Raw genomic sequence first — 21,336 nt, 5'->3', positions numbered from 1 at the left:
TATATAATTGTTCAGAATAATATATTTTAAATGAGTTATTAAAAATTTATTTTTGTACAAATAAATATATATTATAAATATATATAATTTTAGTTTTTCTCTTTGTTATTAGGTCATATTACAATATATTATAAATATTGTTATACTCAACCATCCAATTTTTTTTTTTTTTGAACACACATTATTAATTTTTATAAAGGTAAAATATACATTGTACATATAATTAATTTATTTTGTAAAAGGAATTAAAAGGATTATTCATTATATTATTTTTATGTATTTATTTTTATCTATATATTTTTATCCTTTATTATTTTATTATTATTTTTTTTTTTTTTCTATATGTTCTATAAGATATAATGATCTAGAGGTATTATAAATACATATATATATATATAATATGATTAATTTTTTTAAAAACATTTTCATATAATAAATTACTGATATATATATATATATATATATATTTCTGTTTTTTTTTTTTTTTTTTTTTTTTTTATTAAAAGACTTTTATTAATGTTTTTAATAATATTTAAAAATTAATATTTTTTTTTTTTTTTTTTTTTTTCTGTTAAATATTTATGTACGTTTTAATATTAGTTGTTTTGTTTCATTCTCAAGTATTATAAAAATTTTCAAAAGATGGCTATTAATATATAATATAGAAGAAAATATATATATATAATATGTATATAATTATAATCCTATATTGAATATAATAATAATAAAAAAAAAAATCTTCCAGTAATATACATATGTAATATATAATATATATACATAATATAACTATTAGAGATATAAGGTTTTATTTTATCCATTTAAAAAGAAAAAAAAAAAAAAAAAAAAAAGTTTCATAATAAAAAAAATTAAAAAATAATTTTATAAAAACAGAAATATTGCTTCTAAAAAAAAAAAAAAAATGAATTGTAATTTTGTTATAGAAAATATAATTTAATAGGTTATAGGTTCATCTTTATAATATTTTATTATAATTAATTTAAAAATAAAAATATAATATAATATATATAATTATATATATGTATAAAGATTAATGAATATAAATATTCTATTATATATATATGGATGTATATTATATTAAAATTGAGGGGGTTACATATTTTTTAGTGTGTAAGATTTAATATATTAAATATTGAAAAGTTAAATAAATAAATAAATAATATATATATTATAAGTTTTAATTATATTTTTGAAACTTGAGGATTATCTACAATATTATTTTCCTATGTATTTATAAATAAATTATTATATATATATATATATTAAATAAGTTATAATTATATTTTAAAAACTTGTGGATTATCTACAATATGATTTTCATATGTATTTATAAGTAACTTATTATATATATATATATATATATATTATGTTGTAAAATGTTACTTTAATCATGTGTTTTGACTTGTAATATAAATATTTATAATGAGGGACTTTATATTAACAGATAAATTAAACTTTTATTTATTACAGCATTTGCTGAAAGGATAAAGGTGCATATTTTTTAAAAAATTATGTTTTCATTTATACAAAATATATATGACATTAATTATTTGACACACGACTGTGTGGTGATTCAAAAATTGTAATAAATAAATGAAAAAAGGAATGAAGAAATCAAATAATTGTCATTTTTTTTTTTTAACATATGTTTTGGTTTGTATTGTAGGAGTGCTATATGTGATATTACAAGTAAGTCGATGCACATATATATATATATATATATATATTTAGATATATATATATATTTAGATATAATTTTATTTGTATATTGATTTATATATTAAATGTACATTTGTAACTATATAATTAATATATTAATTATGAAATATTTATTTATTTATTTATTTATTATTTTTTTTTTTTTATTTGTATTGTTATAGAATTTATATTCAATTAAAAACGTTGTCGAATCAACAGGATATATAGAGGAAATTAAATTAAGATATTTAAGTGAAACGGAATTAAATAAGAGGTCAGATAATTCTTTAAAAAAAAAGTTAAAACAAGTGAATGGGGAAATTGAAAAAAATGATATATGTGAAAAAAATAAAGAAATTGATATAAAGAAAAATAGTGAAGATGCATATGATGGTGCTGAAAAGATATGTAGAGATAAAGAATATAAGGAAAAATGTTACATTAAGTATGAAACACCAAAATTTTTACTGGATAGAAATATTAATTGTCCTTATAGATTTGGAAAGATTTTTGCTGGAACATATGGAATAACAAATTATGAACTTATTGGAAATAAAGACAACCCATTAGTAATTTTTTTTCATGGGCTTGGTGGAGATAAAGATAGTTTTTCCAAAATGGATGAATATCTCCTTGAAAATAATTATCAAATACTTAAGTATGATTTATATGGACATGGGTTATCTGAATGTCCAAAATATAGTAGTGATGATGTATATAATTTAAATTTTTTTTTGACTCAAATAGAAGAATTAGTATGTTATTTAAATTTGCAAAATAAGGAATTTTATTTGATTGGTGGTTCAATGGGTTGTTTAATAGCTGCTGCATTTGCACAGAAATATATTAATCAAGTTAAAAAAATTGTTTTTTTATCACCTGTGGGTATGTTAGGAAGGAAACCTTTATCATTAAAAATAAGAAATGGATTATTAAGTATAATTAATTCTTGTTCATGTATTATGTCACCATTTTGTTTTCCCAAATGTTGTATGAAACATTGTATTCCACGAAATGATTTTGAAGTAGTTTATGATAAATTAATGTGGAATGCTTTTGCCAAAAAGAATTTAACCGATTGTATATATGGTTGTTTAAATAATATGCCAATGTGGAGTTCCCATGACATTTTTATAGAAATAGGGAAAAAAAATATACCTACTTTAATATTTTGTGGAGAAAAAGATGATCTTTATGATGACGATGTTTATAAAAATTTAAATACCTATTTTACTAATTCTCATATTATTGTTTTCAAAGGAGAAAATCATTATATAATACCTTCAAGAACTTCAGATATTATTCTATGTATTGCAATCTTTACCACTTTTCCAAATGATGTGAATTTAAAATCAGATGATATTTATTTCCCTGTTGATAAAAATGGATGTACCACATAATATATAAGAAAAAAAAAAAATAAAATATAATATTATGTGGTCTATACCCTTTTTTTTTTTTATATATATATATATTTATTATCATTGTACATACTTTTTTTTTTTTTTTTTTTTTTTAATTTTTACGTATATTTTTAAAAGTTGTAATTATTTAATTTATTTAATTTAAAAATTTTGTTTTGTAATTATTATATATATATATATATATATATAATTTTGTATATTCCCTTAATTATTAATTAAATTAATATATGATTATATATATTTAATTTTTTCCTTTTTTTTTTTTTTTTTTTTTCTTGTTCTAATTTTATTAAAAAAAAAAATATATTATAAATAATAATGTTAAAATTTCTTAAATTATTTTTAATTTAGAATTAATATATTAATAAAAATATACTTTATTATTCTATATAAATATATAAAAAAAAATATATATATATTTTGTGTTTGATTTATTCATGTTTTCTGTGAAGAAAAAAAGGTAGTGAACATCAGAAGACTTATATTCTGCATGTAGGTTAAACAAAAGAAAAAATAAAAAATACGAAAGAACAAAAATGAAAGAAAGAAATATTTTATAATATATTATATATAAAAAAATAATATATTGATAGAAACAGTATAAAAATGAATTGAATTAATTTTTTTAAAAGTTAAAATAAAATTTATATATTTTATTAAAACAAAAATGAAAATATGTTATTAGGGGGTAAAAAAGAAAAAAGAAAAAATAATAAAATTATTTATTTTTTTATACTATTATAAAATAGGTTTATATAAATTATATATATAATTGTAGATTAAAACTATAATTTATTTTCATATTATTATTATATTAAAATTTTAATGTTCTATCATTATATATATATATATATATAAAATATACATTTTTTTCTTTTGAATATATTATAAAATATACTTAAAGAAAAATTGAAAAAAAATAAAAAAGAATGAAATTATATATATTAGCATATTATGTTTTTCATATATATGTATATATTTTTTTTTAATATAAATTGTCTTTTTAAATATATATTTAGTACTTATTCTTAAAATTTTATTATATGTTTAAAAATAAAAAAAAAAATAAATAATAAAATATATATATATACAATTTGTAAGACCTGTAATTTATTAATACAATATTATTATTTTAATTTTATTAATTTGTATAATTCAGTTAATACATAAATATCTTTTTTAAATCTTTTATGACATGTTATATATAATTATAAATACATATTGGTAATTCATTTAGATAATTATATATTTATATTATATCACATATATGTTATATAACTTTGTAAGAAAACCTTTTAATGTTTTTAATATGCATATATAACAATGTATAAAAAATTTTTAATTATTTTTATTCAACACATTTGTTTTTAAAATTATAATAATTGACTTGGTACAAAAAATGTATAATTTATACACATACATTATATATATATATATATATATATATATGTTTAAATAAATTATCTTTAAAAAAAAAAAAAAAAATAATAATAAAAAATAAAATATGAAATAAATTAAAATAAAATAAAAAAGAATTAGTAATATTTTTTTAAATATATTTTTTTTTTCTTTATTTTTATTTCTTTATTAAATATGTTTAATTTTATTCTATATGATTTAAATTTGACACCGAAAAAAAATTTAATATATAAAAGTAAATATATTAAAGAGTACACATATAATTATTTTAATTATGTGATTAGTAATAAAGAACCAAAATATTTTTTATGTGAATTTTTAACTCATAGATGTACTGTAACCTTTTTAGGAATATTATATTTTATATTAATAGTAGGATATGAGAAAAAAAAAAAAAAAAAAAAAAAAGACACACAAAAATTTAAAAATAAATAAATATAAATATATATATATATATATATATATATATATATATTTATTTATTTATTCATGTTTAATATTCCTTTTGTAGTTTTCAGGTACATTTAATCATACAAGCGTCTCATCATATCAAATAAAAGAAAAAGCATATTGTCGATTTTTATCTGAACACGATTATGTAAAAGATTGTTCGGATGAAAACATGTTGAGCCGTATATTCAAAAAAATTCTTTTAAGGAAAAAAGAACACCATGAAAAGTTTGAAGATGAGCAAGAAGATGGGAGGTTTTTATTTTCTAATTCTAGTATTAAGGATAAATGGAGTAAGAACAAACGTATTTCATCTATAGGAGATGATATAAAATCAGAATTTTGGAGTAAGGAGAATTTAATGTATAATATTAAATTATTGAAAAACGAAAAAATTGAAGTGAATGATTATGATACTTCTGATGATGATTGTGATGATAATAAAATATCTAAATATCCAAAGATTTTGAAAGAAAGAGATAATTCAAAACCTATTTTTAATTGGCATTTAGGTAAGATATCTGTTCTTAAAATGTTAGATAATGCAGAAAATTTTAGTATAGGTGGTGTAAAATATAAGGATTGGGATTTGATTCCTATTTTACCACCTAATAATAATAAAAATGATAAAAAAGTTCATAAGATGTTTAAAGCTTCAATTAGTGCTAGGTATGGATTAAAAAACAAAACAATGAAATTTTTTATAAAGAAAATTCCTATGGACACATGGGTTAAACAATATAATTTAATGACTGAGTATGATGGGGAATATTTATTAGCTGGAGAAAATGCTGTTATGGAAGCTATGGCTTTAGCTTTCTTAAATGAATATCATCCAAATATAGCACCTAAATTTTATAAATTATTATATGAAGAAGATAATAAGAATTCTAGTGATTGTATATTAGATAATGAAATTTTTTATGATTTGAATTTATTTAATGATTTTTTATGTGAAAAATTAAATACAAATATAAATGGTAATATTGTTATGATATCTGAATATTACGGTGAAGATATTTTTGATTTTATTTTAAGAGAAACAGAAGGATTTAATACATTTTTAAATAAAAATAAGAAAAAAAAAATTTTATATGAAAGTTTACATTTATTAGTAAAATTACATGATGCAGGATTTTCACACCTTGATTTATCTCCTGAAAATATATTAATATCAGATAAATATCAAATGCTTTTTTGTGATTTTGCTAAAAGTACACCTCTTTATAGTTTTAAATTAAGACATCTTAAACATTTTGAAGGTTTATATTCTTTTGAATCATGTGAACCTAGTATTGGGAAAATTGAATATATGCCACCTGAATGTTGGAATTTACTAAGGAAATATAAAAAAATGAAAATAAAAGATCCTATGAGAAATTTAAATTATATTACAAACCAAGATAAAAGGAAAGATTTTTATTATGATGTTTCTAATGCTGATAAATATATGCTTGGAGTGTTTTTCATTTGGGTTTGGAATAATGGATATTTATGGTCTCGTTCGGATCCTGAACAAGATCATGTCTTTTATGAACTTTCACAAGCTGATATGAATTTTAATATGTTAGAGAGGACAAAGAAATGGCCAGATGACTTTAAATTTATTCTCAAGGTAACCACATCATAATGAATGAATGTAAATAAATAAATAAATAAATATATATATATATATATATATATATATGTATTATTTTAAAAAGAACATATTTATATACCCATAATCTATATTTATATATATATATATATATATATGTATTATTTTAAAAAGAACATATTTATATACCCATAATCTATATTTATATATATATATGTATGTATTTTTTTTTCTTAATTTCATAGAAATTATTACACATGGAACATAGAAGAAATTTAGATTTAAAGGATCTATGCAAACATCCTTGGTTTACGTCTAAGAAATAAAATATATAAAATAAAAATTAAATATATTATTATGATATGGGAAAAAATTTTAGTAGTAAAAATATATTTTTTTTTTCTTTTTCTTTTTTTTTTTTTTTTTTTTTTTTTTTTTTAATCAAAATGTATCTTTTTAATATTTGTTATATATATATATATATATATATATATATATATATATATAAATTTTTTTTTTTTTTTTTTTTATAAATTATTGTTTTTATTAGTTTTATATAATTTTAGAATAAAAATTACTTGAGATATTATATTAGGGATATATTTTGTTATTATATTAAAAAATGATTATTATTTTTTTTTTTTAAGAAATTGTATAAGTCCTACATAATGTAAGCATATTTTAATATATATATATATATATATATGTTTCTTTATTTTGAATAATGTATATAATATATGATTATTAAATGAATAAGGATGAAATATTTAAAATATAATAAATAAGTGATAAATAATCATGCGTGTATTACAAAAACAATTTAATACATTATATAATATTTATATTCTTTATAAATTATTTAAAAAATTTTAAAATTTAATATATATAATTAATAATTGTTATTATATACATATTCATAAAATAAATTATTATATTGTATCTATTAATTTTTTTTTTTTATTTTCTTATTATTTTATTCTTATATTTATCTACTTTCTTATTTTTTTAGTTTTCCTATTTCGTATTATTATATTTTTTTTCCATTATTATCTGTCCATCAATTGTTTTTCTTTTTTCTTTGATTTTACTAAATATGCAACTATAAAAATTGCAAATAGAAGTATTAAAAATATTGGTATTATTTCTGGATTTATTATAATGATATCTAGAAAAATGTATTTAAGTAAATAGGATATTCCAATAGCTATTCCAGAAACAATAAATGCACAAAGAAATGTAATTAAAGAAGTAAATGATGCAATACTTATGGTGTCTATTAAAGACATTGGTGAATTTGCTTCACTGAATTTAAATGCAAAATTTGTTTTGAACATATCTATTGATCTGCTGATTTTTTTCATACAACGTTTGCAGAATATTTTATTTTTTTCAAGAAATGGATTAATTTTTTTATTAAATATATATTTGTCATGAACATAATTTTTTTTATAATATGATTTAATTTCATTATTACTATAATGATTTTCATATTTATAATTTTTATTACTTCCTTTGTATTTGTTTATTTCAATGTCATATAATTTTAATTCTTGATCTGATTTTTCATTATAGAGTAACATATCACTTTTGTTTTTATTTATTTTCTTGTTCAAATTTCGTAATTTTGTCTCATATATTTTGTTTTCTCTGGATATTAAATTTTCATATTTTGCTAGAGATCTATTATTTCTTATACTGGTGCTTATAATATGTGGATTATTCTTTATGTTTAATTTGTGTAGGGTTTCCTAAAAATTAAAAGAACATAATCATAAATAAATAAATAAATAAATAAATATATAAATAAATATATAAATAAATTGATAAATATGAATTTGTTTATATTACAAGTATTAATATAAATCAAAATATAAATAAATAAATAAATAAATATAAATATATAAATATATATATATATATAACAATATACAATTATGCGTATAAGTGAAATCCTTTACTTGATGGAGTATTAATAAAAAAATATATTTTATAGTTTTTAAAAGTATTTTCATTTGTGAAAAGGACATTTTAATATTTTATTTAAGGAACATATGTTTTAAGAATATTTCTTTGTATTTTTATATAGTAATATAGCATGTGTATATTATAGAAATTATGTTTTACTACCAGTACTATGTTTTCTGTTTTTGAATATTATTACTATAGTTTTTATAATTTTTCTTAAAAACATACTTTTTGGATTATATACATACATACATATACATATATATATTTATATAAGAAGGTGATACGTTTTATTTGGTAGGTTATTAATGCATATAAATATTTATAATAAAATTTTTTCATAGAATAATAATGTATAGAATTATAAAAATATCTTTTATGAATGTATTAATTTATTTTATTTTAAAGTAAAAGACGAAAGAAAAAATATTAATAAATTTTATATAAATTTAAATTATTTATAAGAATATAAGTTTCTATATTATACAAAATACAGTGATTTCTTATGTAGAATATTAACATCGTGAGAAATATATATATTTTTTTTTTTTTTTTTTTTTCTCAGAGTTTAATAATAAAATGAAAAAATATATTCATAAATATATCTGCTTATTCGTGTGTACTAAAAGAATTATTTAAAATAAAATATTGTTGTTATATATTTTTATAATATGAGAATTAAAAAAATTTGTAATTAAATGGAGTTGGTTCTATATGTTATTATAAATATGTTATATTACATTATATATATATATAATAATTTATTTTTTATTTGTTATTTTTAGTTATAATGTGCTTTTTTTAATACTTAAAATGATAAATTATATATATATATAATTATATAACTAATTAGTAAGTCATATTTTTGGTGTACTACTTTTAACACAAAGAAAAAAAAAAAAAAAAGGTACAAAAAATTTTTATATATTAATTATTTACTTTTTTAATTATAAAATAATAAAGAACACCAGTCTGAAAATTTAATCCTTATTTTAAAATATTTATTTTTTTGTCTTATGTATATTTGTATATATATATATATATATATATATATATATATATATGTTTTTTTTTTTTTTTTTTTTTTTTATTAGTTTTTGGAGTGATATTAAATTTATGTATTCCCAAAAAAAAAAATATATGATCATTAATTTAACATAGTATATAATTATTAAATAATAAGGTTTATTTATGTACATTTATTTTTAACGAATAATGTGCGACAATATATATATATATATATATATATATATAAACATTTATATTATATATGATTATTAATTATTATATGGACCTATTTCACCTTAAAAAAAATATATTAAATATAGTTCTGTGCATTAAATTGTATTTAAATATTATTATATATTTATTATTTTTATTTTTGTCAAAAACAAAAAAATTATATTTTTTTCTATTTATTTTCTCATTTTAATTTTAAACGTTACATAATATATTTTAATATATGTATATATTTAATATATATATATATATATTTTTTATAAGCGGAAAATTTGTGAGAATTAAAAATCCATATAATAATAAATTTTTTATTAAATGTCTCTCTCTCTCTCTATATATATATATAATGAAAAAAATTAAAGAAAAAAAAAATATATTTTTTTAATTTTTTTTTTTTATAGTATAATAATCGTATAGTATTTTTAAAATATATTTATATAGAGTTCCGTTATCGATGCATGTATTAGACTATTATTAAAATTTATAATATATAAGCACATATATTTATAATATATATGGATTGTATATAATATATTATCATTATTTATACAGTAAAAAAGATTATATTGAAGTGACTATATATATAAGTTTTCATTGTTAAGGAATTTATTTTGATTTTTGTGATAATGAAATCATTTTCTTGTTTATATCACCATATATAAAATTATACTGAGTCATGTTTCATTATGGATTGAATTTAATATAAAAGTAAAAAAAAATATTACTTTATTCAATTCATTTATTTACAAGTAAATAAGAATATATATATTCATATGTTAAAATATTAAAAATTAAAATATAAAGGAAATACAAAATCTGGTAACATTTTAATATACGTTTGGTGCTTACACATATTGAGATGTTTTTATTTTAATTTTTATTGTATATAATTTTATTATTTTTGAAACAAATTATATAATAATGTTAATTGGTAATATGTGTATATTTGAAGTTAAATATATTTTATTCTCTAAAGTATTAATTATCCATTTTCATAATATATACATATATATATATATATATATATATATATATATATATATATATATGTAATTTTTAAAAGAATGTTTGCTTTCTTAATTGTATATATATATAATTAAAATTCATTTGCCGATATGTATAATTTTGTATTTTTTATAAACATATATGCTTATACGTTTTTGTATTTTTTCATATATAACATGGGGGAAAATGATTTAATTCTGTAAAAAGCACATAGAAAAATAAAAAATAATAATAAATAGGTGAAATTAGAAAGAAAATAAACCATACAAGATAGAGAATTAAGCATGGTATATTTTAACAAAATATGAAAACAATTAGAAAGATGAACAGAAAAAAATAGCTCTTTTTTTTTATATTTATAATTACATATAATATATGTATAATAAAACAATTGACATTATTATTGTATTACTAATGAATATTTAAATTTTCTTTTTTTTTTTTCGAAATAAAATTGAGTAAAAATTTTAAATATTAAGGTATATTATTATATGAAATAAAATATTCAGAAAGTAAAAATGTATGAATATATATATGGTAAAGAAAGATTAATATATATATATATATATATATATATATATATGTGGAACCATAGAGTTAGATATTAATGCTATAATTAAATATATATACTTATTAAATGCTTTATAAAACATTTTGAAGTTAATATAAATAAAGGTATTATTTGAATTTTTTTTTCTTTATTCTTTTTTTTACTAATATCAATATTAAAAAGTGCAAAATAAAATATAAAATATGATTATTTTATCTATATATTTATATCTTCATTTCATTCCTAATATTTATCAAAATGTTTATAAACACTATTAACATATTATGTATAGAATAATACTTTATTTGGGATATTATATAAATTATTTTTTAAAATTAAGAATAATGTTTGTATGTTTATTGAAGTATTATATCTCTACGTGTTTTCGTTTCTTTTATTTTTTTTCTAAAGAGTGAAATTACTATTATATATGAACCAAAAAAATTAATTAAATATGAGTATAAAAATGTACGGAGCAACTAAATATATTTATATTGTATTAAGAATAATTAAATCATAAATTTTTTTTATAAATAAAATACATTCTATAATAATGTACAATTAAAATTCATAATGATATAAAAAAAATGAAAAGAATACTAATATAAGAGAAAAAAATATTTTTAAAACTATTTACAATAATATACATAATCTGAAGAAATAATATTATATATGAAATATTTTGAATTCTAATAATTATATAGACACTAATTTTTATTTTAATAATCTCTATACAGATAATTATTTTTTTTTTTTTCTTTTTATGAATAATTTATTATTTATATTGATTATATAAATGAAAAAAAATAATTTTTTTTTAAATATATTATAATATAAAATTTTAAAATACATTCATAAAATTTAATTATATGTATATATATATATATATTTGTAAATCATATATGAATTATATGTTTTTCATATGAGCATCCTTTTTTTTTTAAGTTATTTAATTTTTTTTTTTTTGTTTATATATTATTTAATGGTTTATATAAATAATAGATTTAATCTATATGAAATAAAAACAAAAAAGAACTTTTAATATTAATGTATAATATTTAATTTATAATAAAGTGAAAAATATAAAATATTTAAATTTATATTATAATAATATAATTATTGTTTCATTCAATGTATATAATTATTTAAAAAAAAAAAAATCATTAACATATTTATATATTTATATATACTATATTACGAAGAAAATTTTTGAAATTATTCTTATGTAACATATATTTTAGTTTTTAATAAATAAAAAAATTAATTAAAAATATAAAAATAATTATATATATAGAATTTTTTAAGAATATATCTATACAATTTTATAAATAATAATATTTTAATTTATAATAAAACTGTGGTTGCATTTATAAATATAAAATATAAAAATAAATATTTTTTCAATGAATAAAATATAAATAACATATATGTATATATATATATGTATAATATAATAATTTTTAAAAATTTTAATTTTTTAATTAATGTATTCAATTTTTTTTTTTTATAAATAGCATATTATGAATATATTTTCATATAACCACAATATATAAATACGTATATTTCATATAATATATTAAGTTGTAAAATAAATGAAAGAAATATAAAAAATTTTACTTGAACCTTTAAAATATTCTTTTTTTTGTTATACTTTTTGAGTATATATTCCATATGATAAATCATATTACCTTGAATTTGTTGGTACATTCATATTATATATATTAATAATAATTATATTTGTCATAAAGGAATATTTGGTTGATAATATAATATATATATATATATATATATATATATATACATTGTTTCGTGCATTAATATAAATATAGCTATTTTTTTGAAATGGGTAAAGTTTTTACTATTTATGTTTTTGTTATTTATCTAATTTATATAAGACCAAATGTTAGCCAATTTACTAGTGAATATGAAGGGTACTCAGAAATATGTGAAAAGGCAACCAATGAAAATGAATCGTGTGTATACTGCATGAAGGATCATAAAAGGAAAAGTTCAAAATATGTATATAAACATATTGTGAGAATGTTTTTTGAAAAACATACCTTAAATAATAATAAAATAGCCTTAATAGAACATCAATGTGGTGAACCTCAAAATTATATGACTTATGGAAATTTTTTTAAAAAAGTATTATCTTTTAGTAATTCTTTGAATACATATGAGGGAAGTAATATTCCAGAAAAAATATATAACGAAGAAATGAATAATGGAAAATTTAAGTTATTAGGTATATATGGTAGTAATTCTATAAATTGGCTAGTTGCCGATTTGGGTGCTATGCTTAGTGGTGTTACTACATTAGTGATGCATTCGAAATTCAGTATGGACGTAATTGTTGATATATTAAATGAGACAAAATTAGAATGGTTATGTTTAGATTTAGATCTGGTTGAATGTTTAATGGCACGTAGAAATGAATTACCGCACTTGAAAAATCTTATAATTTTAGATATTGTAGCTAAACAAGGTATGATAAATTCAAATAATGAAAAAGAAAAAAAAAAATCGAATTTAAAAAGCAATGGACAGGTAAATAATATAAATAATAAAAAAGGAAGTGATTTATCGAAAAATTTGGAGGATATACGTTTGAGTCCTATAGAATATGATAAGGATAAATTAGAAAAGTTTAATGCTTTAAAAGAAAAATTTCATAATTGTGAAAAGAGACTAATATTATTTGATGACATGACAAAGACGAAAAGTACAAATTTTAATATTATAAATGAGGATCCTGATTTTGTTACTTCAATTGTGTATACTTCTGGAACATCTGGAAAGCCAAAGGGTGTTATGTTGAGCAACAAAAATTTATTTAATCAATTATATTCCTTATACAATCATAGTGTAAGAGAATCATATAGTTTTGAATATCATTTATCTTATTTACCTATATCACATGTACTTGAAAGAACATTTGCGTATAGCATCATATTGTTTGGAGGAACACTAAATATATGGAGTAAGGATCTTAATTATTTTTCCAAAGATATATTTAATTCGAAAGATTTTATAATGGGAGGAGTACCTAAGGTTTTTAGTAGAATGTATACTAATATTGTGACAGAAATTAATAATTTATCCCCTTTTAAAAGATTCATTATAAACACTGTTATGTCATTACGGAAGTCTAATAAAAATGGATGGTTGGGTAAATTTCTTGAAAATACATTTCATGTTTCAAGTAAAATAAAAGAGAAGGTTAATCCTAATTTAGAAGTTATATTAAATGGTGGTGGAAAATTATCGGCAGATATTGCCCAGGATTTATGTACTTTATTAAATATCAATTATTGTCAAGGTTATGGATTAACTGAAACTGGAGGTGGTATTTTTGGTAATCACGCAAAAGACACAAATTTTTTATGCATAGGAGGACCTATTGCTGCTAATACAAAATATAAAGTAAGATCATGGGAAACCTATAAAGCTAAGGATACTTTACCTAAAGGAGAATTATTAGTTAAGAGTGATTCTGTATTTAAAGGATATTTCTTAGAAAAGGAGTCTACAAAAAGGGCTTTTACCCACGATGGTTATTTTATAACAGGAGATGTGGTTCAAATTAATAGAAATGGATCTTTAAAATTTTTAGATAGATCAAAAGGATTAGTTAAATTATCACAAGGAGAATATATTGAAACGGATATGTTAAATAATCTTTATTCAGAAGTACTTTTTATAAATTTTTGTGTTGTATATGGTGATGATTCTATGGATGGCCCTCTAGCAATAATATCTGTTGATAAAAATTTATTTTTCAATTGTTTAAAAGATGATAATATGTTAGAAATAACTGGAGTTAATGAAAAAAATTATTTAAATAAATTAACTGATGATAATATAAATAATAATATTTTTCTTGATTATGTTAAAGAAAAAATGTTAGAAGTTTATAAGGAAACAAATTTAAATAGATACAATATTATTAATAACATATATTTAACTTCAAAAGTTTGGGACACAAATAATTACCTTACTCCAACATTTAAGGTTAAAAGGTTCCATGTGTTTAAAGATTATGCTTTTTTCATTAATGATGTTAAAAAAATATATAAAAATAAATTAAAAGGATGTACTGGTATTAGTGTTATTAGTGAAAAAAGAGATGAAGAAAAAAAAAATGACAGAAAAAAAGAAGAAAAAGGTTCAAAAAAATTAATAAATGATTCAAATTCAAAACCACACAAAAACGATATGGGAAAACATGAAAAAAATGTTGAAAATAAAAAGGTCAAATTAGGAGCTACATATGGACCAAGTCAAAAAGAAATGAATAAATAAATTGAAATAAAATAAAATAATATATTTATAATAATTATAATAATTATTAATATTTTATTTGCATTATATAAAAAATATAAACATTTATGAAGTTTTGTTATTTGGAAAAAATATATATATATATAATTATGTATTGATATATTATAAAAAAAGAAAAAAATACATTTTATATCGATTTCAACATTATTTATGTTGAAAATATTTTTTTATTTTTTTTAATTTATATATTCGTTTCCTTAACTTTCTTTTTTAATGCATAATATCTTTATTTTATAATTATATTAAATAATGTATATATTATTGTTTTAAAATAATACATATATATATGTATAAAAAAAATTAATAGGGTACATGAAAAGTGGAATATTAAGTATGAATAATTATATTCATATAAATAATAAACGTTTACATGTAAATACTTTGTGTAAAACAAATTAGACATAATATATATATATATATATTAATGCCGTTCATATAAAAAAATTATATCATTTCTTTTTTTCTTTTATATAATCTGATAAGAACATATAAAAAATATATAAAAAGAATATAAGTAGTACAGTGCATATAATAATTAGAAGAGCTAATATTATAAGAACTTATATCAGGAGAGCAAGAAAAGTTGCTTTAATTATGACTTTCAATACTTTTGCCATTGTTGCTACTAATTCAAAAAAAAAAAAAAAAAAAAAAGTGTATCCTCAAATATTATATTTCACCGCCTTTTCCTCTATTCAATCATGAGTAGCACTCCACACCTAGAAAAATTCCCTCCTTTTACTTTTTTTTTTTTTTAGAAAATTTGTTGTGTATTTTTCTTAATTTATCGTCTAAATATTTTCCTAATGATAATTCTAGCTCTGGAATATTATTTATAACATCAATGTAACTATTACTTATAGAATGTTTTCCAATTGCTAATTCTACTTCTGGGATATTCTTTATAATTTCAGTGAAAAAGTTATTTATTCTTTGTAATATTTTTAATATAATTCCATACGTTTTTAAATTTTCTTTTTTTAACGAAGTATATTGTAATTGTTTTTTGTCTTTTTTCATTTTTGCTTGAAGAAAAGGTTTATTTGATTCAGTGTTTATTGATTTCTCTTTCCTCCATCGATATTGTTCTATTTTGTTGTTTACAATTTGGTCTTTTAATATTTTTATTTCTTTTAATTCATTTTCAATATAATTTTTACAAAGTGGTATATTTGAAATTATTTCTTTACTTTCTGGGTCATTATTACAATGTGTATTGTTGTGGTTTTGGATTTCTGTTAACAATCTTGATTTTGTTATTTTTTGTTGTGTGTTATTTGGTGTGAATCTTATATTATAAAGGTTATTTATATAGTTTTCCTAAAAAAAAAGAAGATTAATGAATGAATATATGTAGAACATCTAATAATTTTTTTTGATTATATATCTATGTTATTGTAATTATAATTTATTTTTTTACATACATAATGTGATAATAATAATGTATTTATCAAAAAGATAAATAATAACATTTTAGCGTAATATATGTTCATTTTTAATTCAAAAAAATTATATTTTATATTTCAAAATATACTAATCTAATTTATAACAAATGACGTATTTTATTTTTTAATATATAATTTATATAATATATGGATAAGCGGAAATTTTGTTGTAATTTTGTGATATAGCAAAATTATATTTTCATCATACGTATAATTTATTTTATGAGAATATTCATATAATATTTTAAAAAAAATAAATATGATAAAAAAGATAAATAGAAAAAAAAATTATATTTTAGATTATTTATTTTATTTTATTTTTTTTTTTTTTGAATTTTTTTATTATAATTCTCTTATATACATGTATAACCATTCTGATAAATTAATATTCATGTAAATTTGAACAAATGTTATATACATATGTATATATATATATATATATTATAAATTGCTAATAAATAACAATATATTTTCCTGCAAATACAAATATAAATGTGTAGATCAATAGTTGTTATAGGTGTAAACCTAATATATATCATAATACCTCTCATAATTTTTATCAAATAAATATCCTAAAATATATTCTAATATAATTATAATTGTGGAATTAAGAACAAATTTTCTTTTAATTAATAATATATAATATTAACATCAAAACTAATATAATAAAATAATTTTTATGTATATATTAATATTTATATTTTTCTTTTAAATTTATTTCCTATTTGTTTCTGAGCGTTTTTATATATTAGAATATTCCCTCTATTGTATCTATTATTTTATTTTACTTAGTTAATTTATAAATATATACAATTATATATGAATAAATATAATTTTTACAATGTATTTAAAGGAATTATATACGATATAATAAAAAAATATTATTTCAAGTTAAGGAAAAAATATGATCATTATTAATTGTATATTAAATAGAATTTAAAACATATTATAATGATATCCATAATAATATACATTTTTTGTGTTGTTTATTATATTTCTAAGTAATATGATTTTATTGCATTTATAATTTATATGTTATGAAATGTAATTTATATATATATATATATATAATATGTATGGAATGTAAAAAATAGAAATATAATGGTTAAGTTATACTAATAATATTCATATACTATTCTTTATGAAAATAAGGTTATAGTATTTATTACTATTAATTAAATAAAATAATAATAATAAACTACTAGAAATCATATATAAATAGAAAAATTATACTATAGATTTATTTATATAGTTTATAACTTATTAATATTTATAAAATGATTTTTTTCTCCTATCACCTTAATTATTTGTATTAGAATAGTGATAGGAGAACCACATATATATATATATATATATATATATATATATATATATATATAATAAATTAATTTTAATTATTGTATAATATATATTTATCATTTTATTGTAATACCTATTGGAATATTATATACAATCATTTTTATTGTATTATTATAAATGTGTCGACACATATTTCTTAGTATTTATGATTTCTTTTTTTTTTGTCCTTAGTATCTAATAATTATATATATATATATATATATATATATATAATATAATTTTGTTACCATTCAATTGGTAATAATAGAAAGTAACATTTTTTATTAGACGGGAAAATAAAAAGAAAAAATTATAAAGGTATTTTATATTACATATGATATTAATATATATATATATATAATATGTCATAAACAGAATAAGATAAGGATAGTAAAAAAGTAAATTATGTTATAACATTTATATGGCCTTTTTTATTAATAATTATTTTATATATAATTATATTCTAAATAATATTTTCATTTAATATTATTAACAAAATATATTTTTTCTTTTATATACTGCACAATGTAATACTTTACAACAGAAATATAATAAATATATATCATCTTAAATATTTACCTATTATATTATAATTATATATATTAATCATATAAATATAAGTAATTTATTTTTTTTTTAAGTTAATTATTATAAATTATCATCTTTATTAAAAATTGTTTTTATAGAAATTCAATAATTCATTAAAAATATAAGAATAAAACAATATAACAAAACTGGTTATATAAATATATTATTTAAAAAAAAATATATTTATATAGAATCCTTGTATATTATGTAAAAAAATTCAGATTGCATTCAATTAACATTAATACTATAACACCACATATTTATTCTTATAATAATTTTATGTATTGTATTTTTTTCTTTATTTTTTGTTTTCTTCTATAACGTAAAATTAAATAAATAATTAGAACTATTGCTACTATAATCATTATTGCAATACTGGAGGCAACAAAAGGATTAGTTAAAAATGTTGTTGGAGTTGTTGCCGTAGCCCATGTTTCATTTGCAGTGTGTACACCTTGATTTACAGCATATGCTATTCTTGCGGGTAAATTTTGTTCGAATGATCTTTCAATTCCACCACATAAAAGTTTCTTTTTGTTAGCAACGCATAAGCACAATTTTTCTTTTTCACTTAGAATCGTTGTAACAAGAGTCATCGGTTTACCATAAATTGATGGAGTAACAAATTGTGAAATTTTTGCACCAAATAACTGAGACATACCACCAATTCTATTTAATACATCAATAGTTTCTGAAATGAAAGTTTTCATAGTAGCTGATTGTGCTGCAGCATATACGGCAATTCCACCTATCAAACTTAATTCAGGTACCGCCGTACCCAATATTCTTCCGCATTTCACACATGTTTTTTCCACCTTATCTGCTACTGATTTTTCGCAAATACATGTGAGTATGTCATTGGTGTCTATCTTTGTTTCCAATGCTGAAAACCTTTCTGTTAATTCCTTTTCGATTTTGTCTTTTAAAATAATTTGTTGAATTTCTTTGTCACATTGTTCTTTACATTGGTTTTTTTTAACTTGCATACGTTCATTGTATTCTTCAAAACGTTGTGCGGTACGATCATTAAATTCTTTTATCACATCTTTCATTTCTTGGTCGTTTTCATAATTAGATTGTGCGTACAATTTACATTCGCATAATGATCTATGTGATTTTATTGTTTTTGTATTTGATGTATGATATGTGCTGTTGTTATGATTCCTTTGATTATTTACCTATTATAAAATAATAGATATAGGTATATATTATAATTTGTTGTTTATTATTTTATATATTTTTAATAAATATGTATATTTTGGCTACATATATAAGTTACATGGATATAAAGATTTAATAATTATATATATATATATATATATATATATATATATATATATATATATATATATATGGTATCATAATAAATATATATATTATAATTATATCTATGAATATATTACTCATTTATCACATAATGTTACCAATATATTTAATGGAAGCGCAAACAATAATATATTAATATAATGGATTTTCATTTCTTTCTATTGTTATATTTATAATAATTATAATTAAAATTATAAAAAAAATAATTGATATATAGTACCTTATTTTATTTTGTAAATAAATTAAATATGTTTAACCTAAAATATAATTATAATTTATTTAATATAATTGATTGACTGCCATTATAAAAATATATATTTTTTTTATAGTGGAACCATATACGCACTTTTATTTATTACAAAAAAAAAAAAAAAAAAAAAAAAATGTAAAACAATTAATATTAAAAAAAATTATCAAAACATTTTACATTTTTTATAATTTTTTTTTTTAATTTTTAATGAAATTTAATTTTATGTAACAATAAATTATAATGGTAATTTTTTTTATTTTTTTCATATTTTTTAATAACACGTTACATAGTAATAATACAGCGTATTTTTGTGTTGTAAATTATTTACAAATGTGTAAAACCATACTTTTGGAAATTGTATATAACATATATATATAATAACATTTTAAAACATACATATGAAATATATATGATATAGTTATTCTAATATATATGTTCGTTATATTGAATTTATAAAAAAAAATTAACAACAAACATTGTTTGTCATAATAAATGATATAAAATCTTTCTAAAATAATGATATATATATATATATATATATATATTAATAAATCAATTTCGATATAATATGTTATTTGTTTTGTTCTAAAATTTGTTGTATGTTATAAAATTCCCTCTAATTTATCTATATTATTACTAAGTTTAATATTATTATTTTTATAAAAATATTACAAATAATTTAA

At 17.2% G+C, this 21,336-nt stretch overlaps 6 protein-coding genes across 6 annotated transcripts; 3 read left to right on the top strand and 3 right to left on the bottom strand.

The window, feature by feature from the left end:
- Positions 1 to 1,611: 1,611 nt before the first annotated feature.
- Positions 1,612 to 3,116, top strand: PF3D7_0301300 (epoxide hydrolase 1; the record flags this gene model as incomplete). The annotated part of the gene is made up of 2 exons (XM_001351054.1): positions 1,612 to 1,707; positions 1,899 to 3,116. The coding sequence occupies 2 exons, from the start codon at positions 1,612 to 1,614 to the stop codon at positions 3,114 to 3,116; spliced, it is 1,314 nt and encodes a 437-aa protein (XP_001351090.1).
- Positions 3,117 to 4,733: 1,617 nt separating this feature from the next.
- PF3D7_0301200 (serine/threonine protein kinase, FIKK family) lies at positions 4,734 to 6,932 on the top strand (the record flags this gene model as incomplete). The annotated part of the gene is made up of 3 exons (XM_002808570.1): positions 4,734 to 4,931; positions 5,071 to 6,624; positions 6,852 to 6,932. The coding sequence occupies 3 exons, from the start codon at positions 4,734 to 4,736 to the stop codon at positions 6,930 to 6,932; spliced, it is 1,833 nt and encodes a 610-aa protein (XP_002808616.1).
- Positions 6,933 to 7,652: 720 nt separating this feature from the next.
- On the bottom strand, positions 7,653 to 8,633 carry PF3D7_0301100 (Plasmodium exported protein (hyp13), unknown function; the record flags this gene model as incomplete). Its single annotated transcript, XM_001351052.1, has 2 exons — positions 7,653 to 8,354; positions 8,565 to 8,633. 2 exons carry the CDS (start codon positions 8,631 to 8,633, stop codon positions 7,653 to 7,655), a joined length of 771 nt encoding a protein of 256 aa, XP_001351088.1.
- A 4,574-nt stretch (positions 8,634 to 13,207) lies between these two features.
- Positions 13,208 to 15,667, top strand: PF3D7_0301000 (acyl-CoA synthetase; the record flags this gene model as incomplete). Its single annotated transcript, XM_001351051.1, has 1 exon — positions 13,208 to 15,667. The coding sequence occupies one exon, from the start codon at positions 13,208 to 13,210 to the stop codon at positions 15,665 to 15,667; it is 2,460 nt and encodes an 819-aa protein (XP_001351087.1).
- A 777-nt stretch (positions 15,668 to 16,444) lies between these two features.
- Positions 16,445 to 17,199, bottom strand: PF3D7_0300900 (stevor-like; the record flags this gene model as incomplete). The annotated part of the gene is made up of 2 exons (XM_001351050.2): positions 16,445 to 17,026; positions 17,131 to 17,199. The coding sequence occupies 2 exons, from the start codon at positions 17,197 to 17,199 to the stop codon at positions 16,445 to 16,447; spliced, it is 651 nt and encodes a 216-aa protein (XP_001351086.2).
- Positions 17,200 to 19,343: 2,144 nt separating this feature from the next.
- Positions 19,344 to 20,555, bottom strand: PF3D7_0300800 (rifin; the record flags this gene model as incomplete). The annotated part of the gene is made up of 2 exons (XM_001351049.1): positions 19,344 to 20,255; positions 20,502 to 20,555. The coding sequence occupies 2 exons, from the start codon at positions 20,553 to 20,555 to the stop codon at positions 19,344 to 19,346; spliced, it is 966 nt and encodes a 321-aa protein (XP_001351085.1).
- Positions 20,556 to 21,336: the final 781 nt, after the last annotated feature.

The sequence above is a fragment of the Plasmodium falciparum genome (assembly GCF_000002765.6).
Source record: "Plasmodium falciparum 3D7 genome assembly, chromosome: 3".
Lineage (NCBI taxonomy): Eukaryota > Apicomplexa > Aconoidasida > Haemosporida > Plasmodiidae > Plasmodium > Plasmodium falciparum.
The sequence above is the reverse complement of the archived record's forward strand: the minus strand, read 5'-3'. Positions and strand labels throughout refer to the sequence as shown.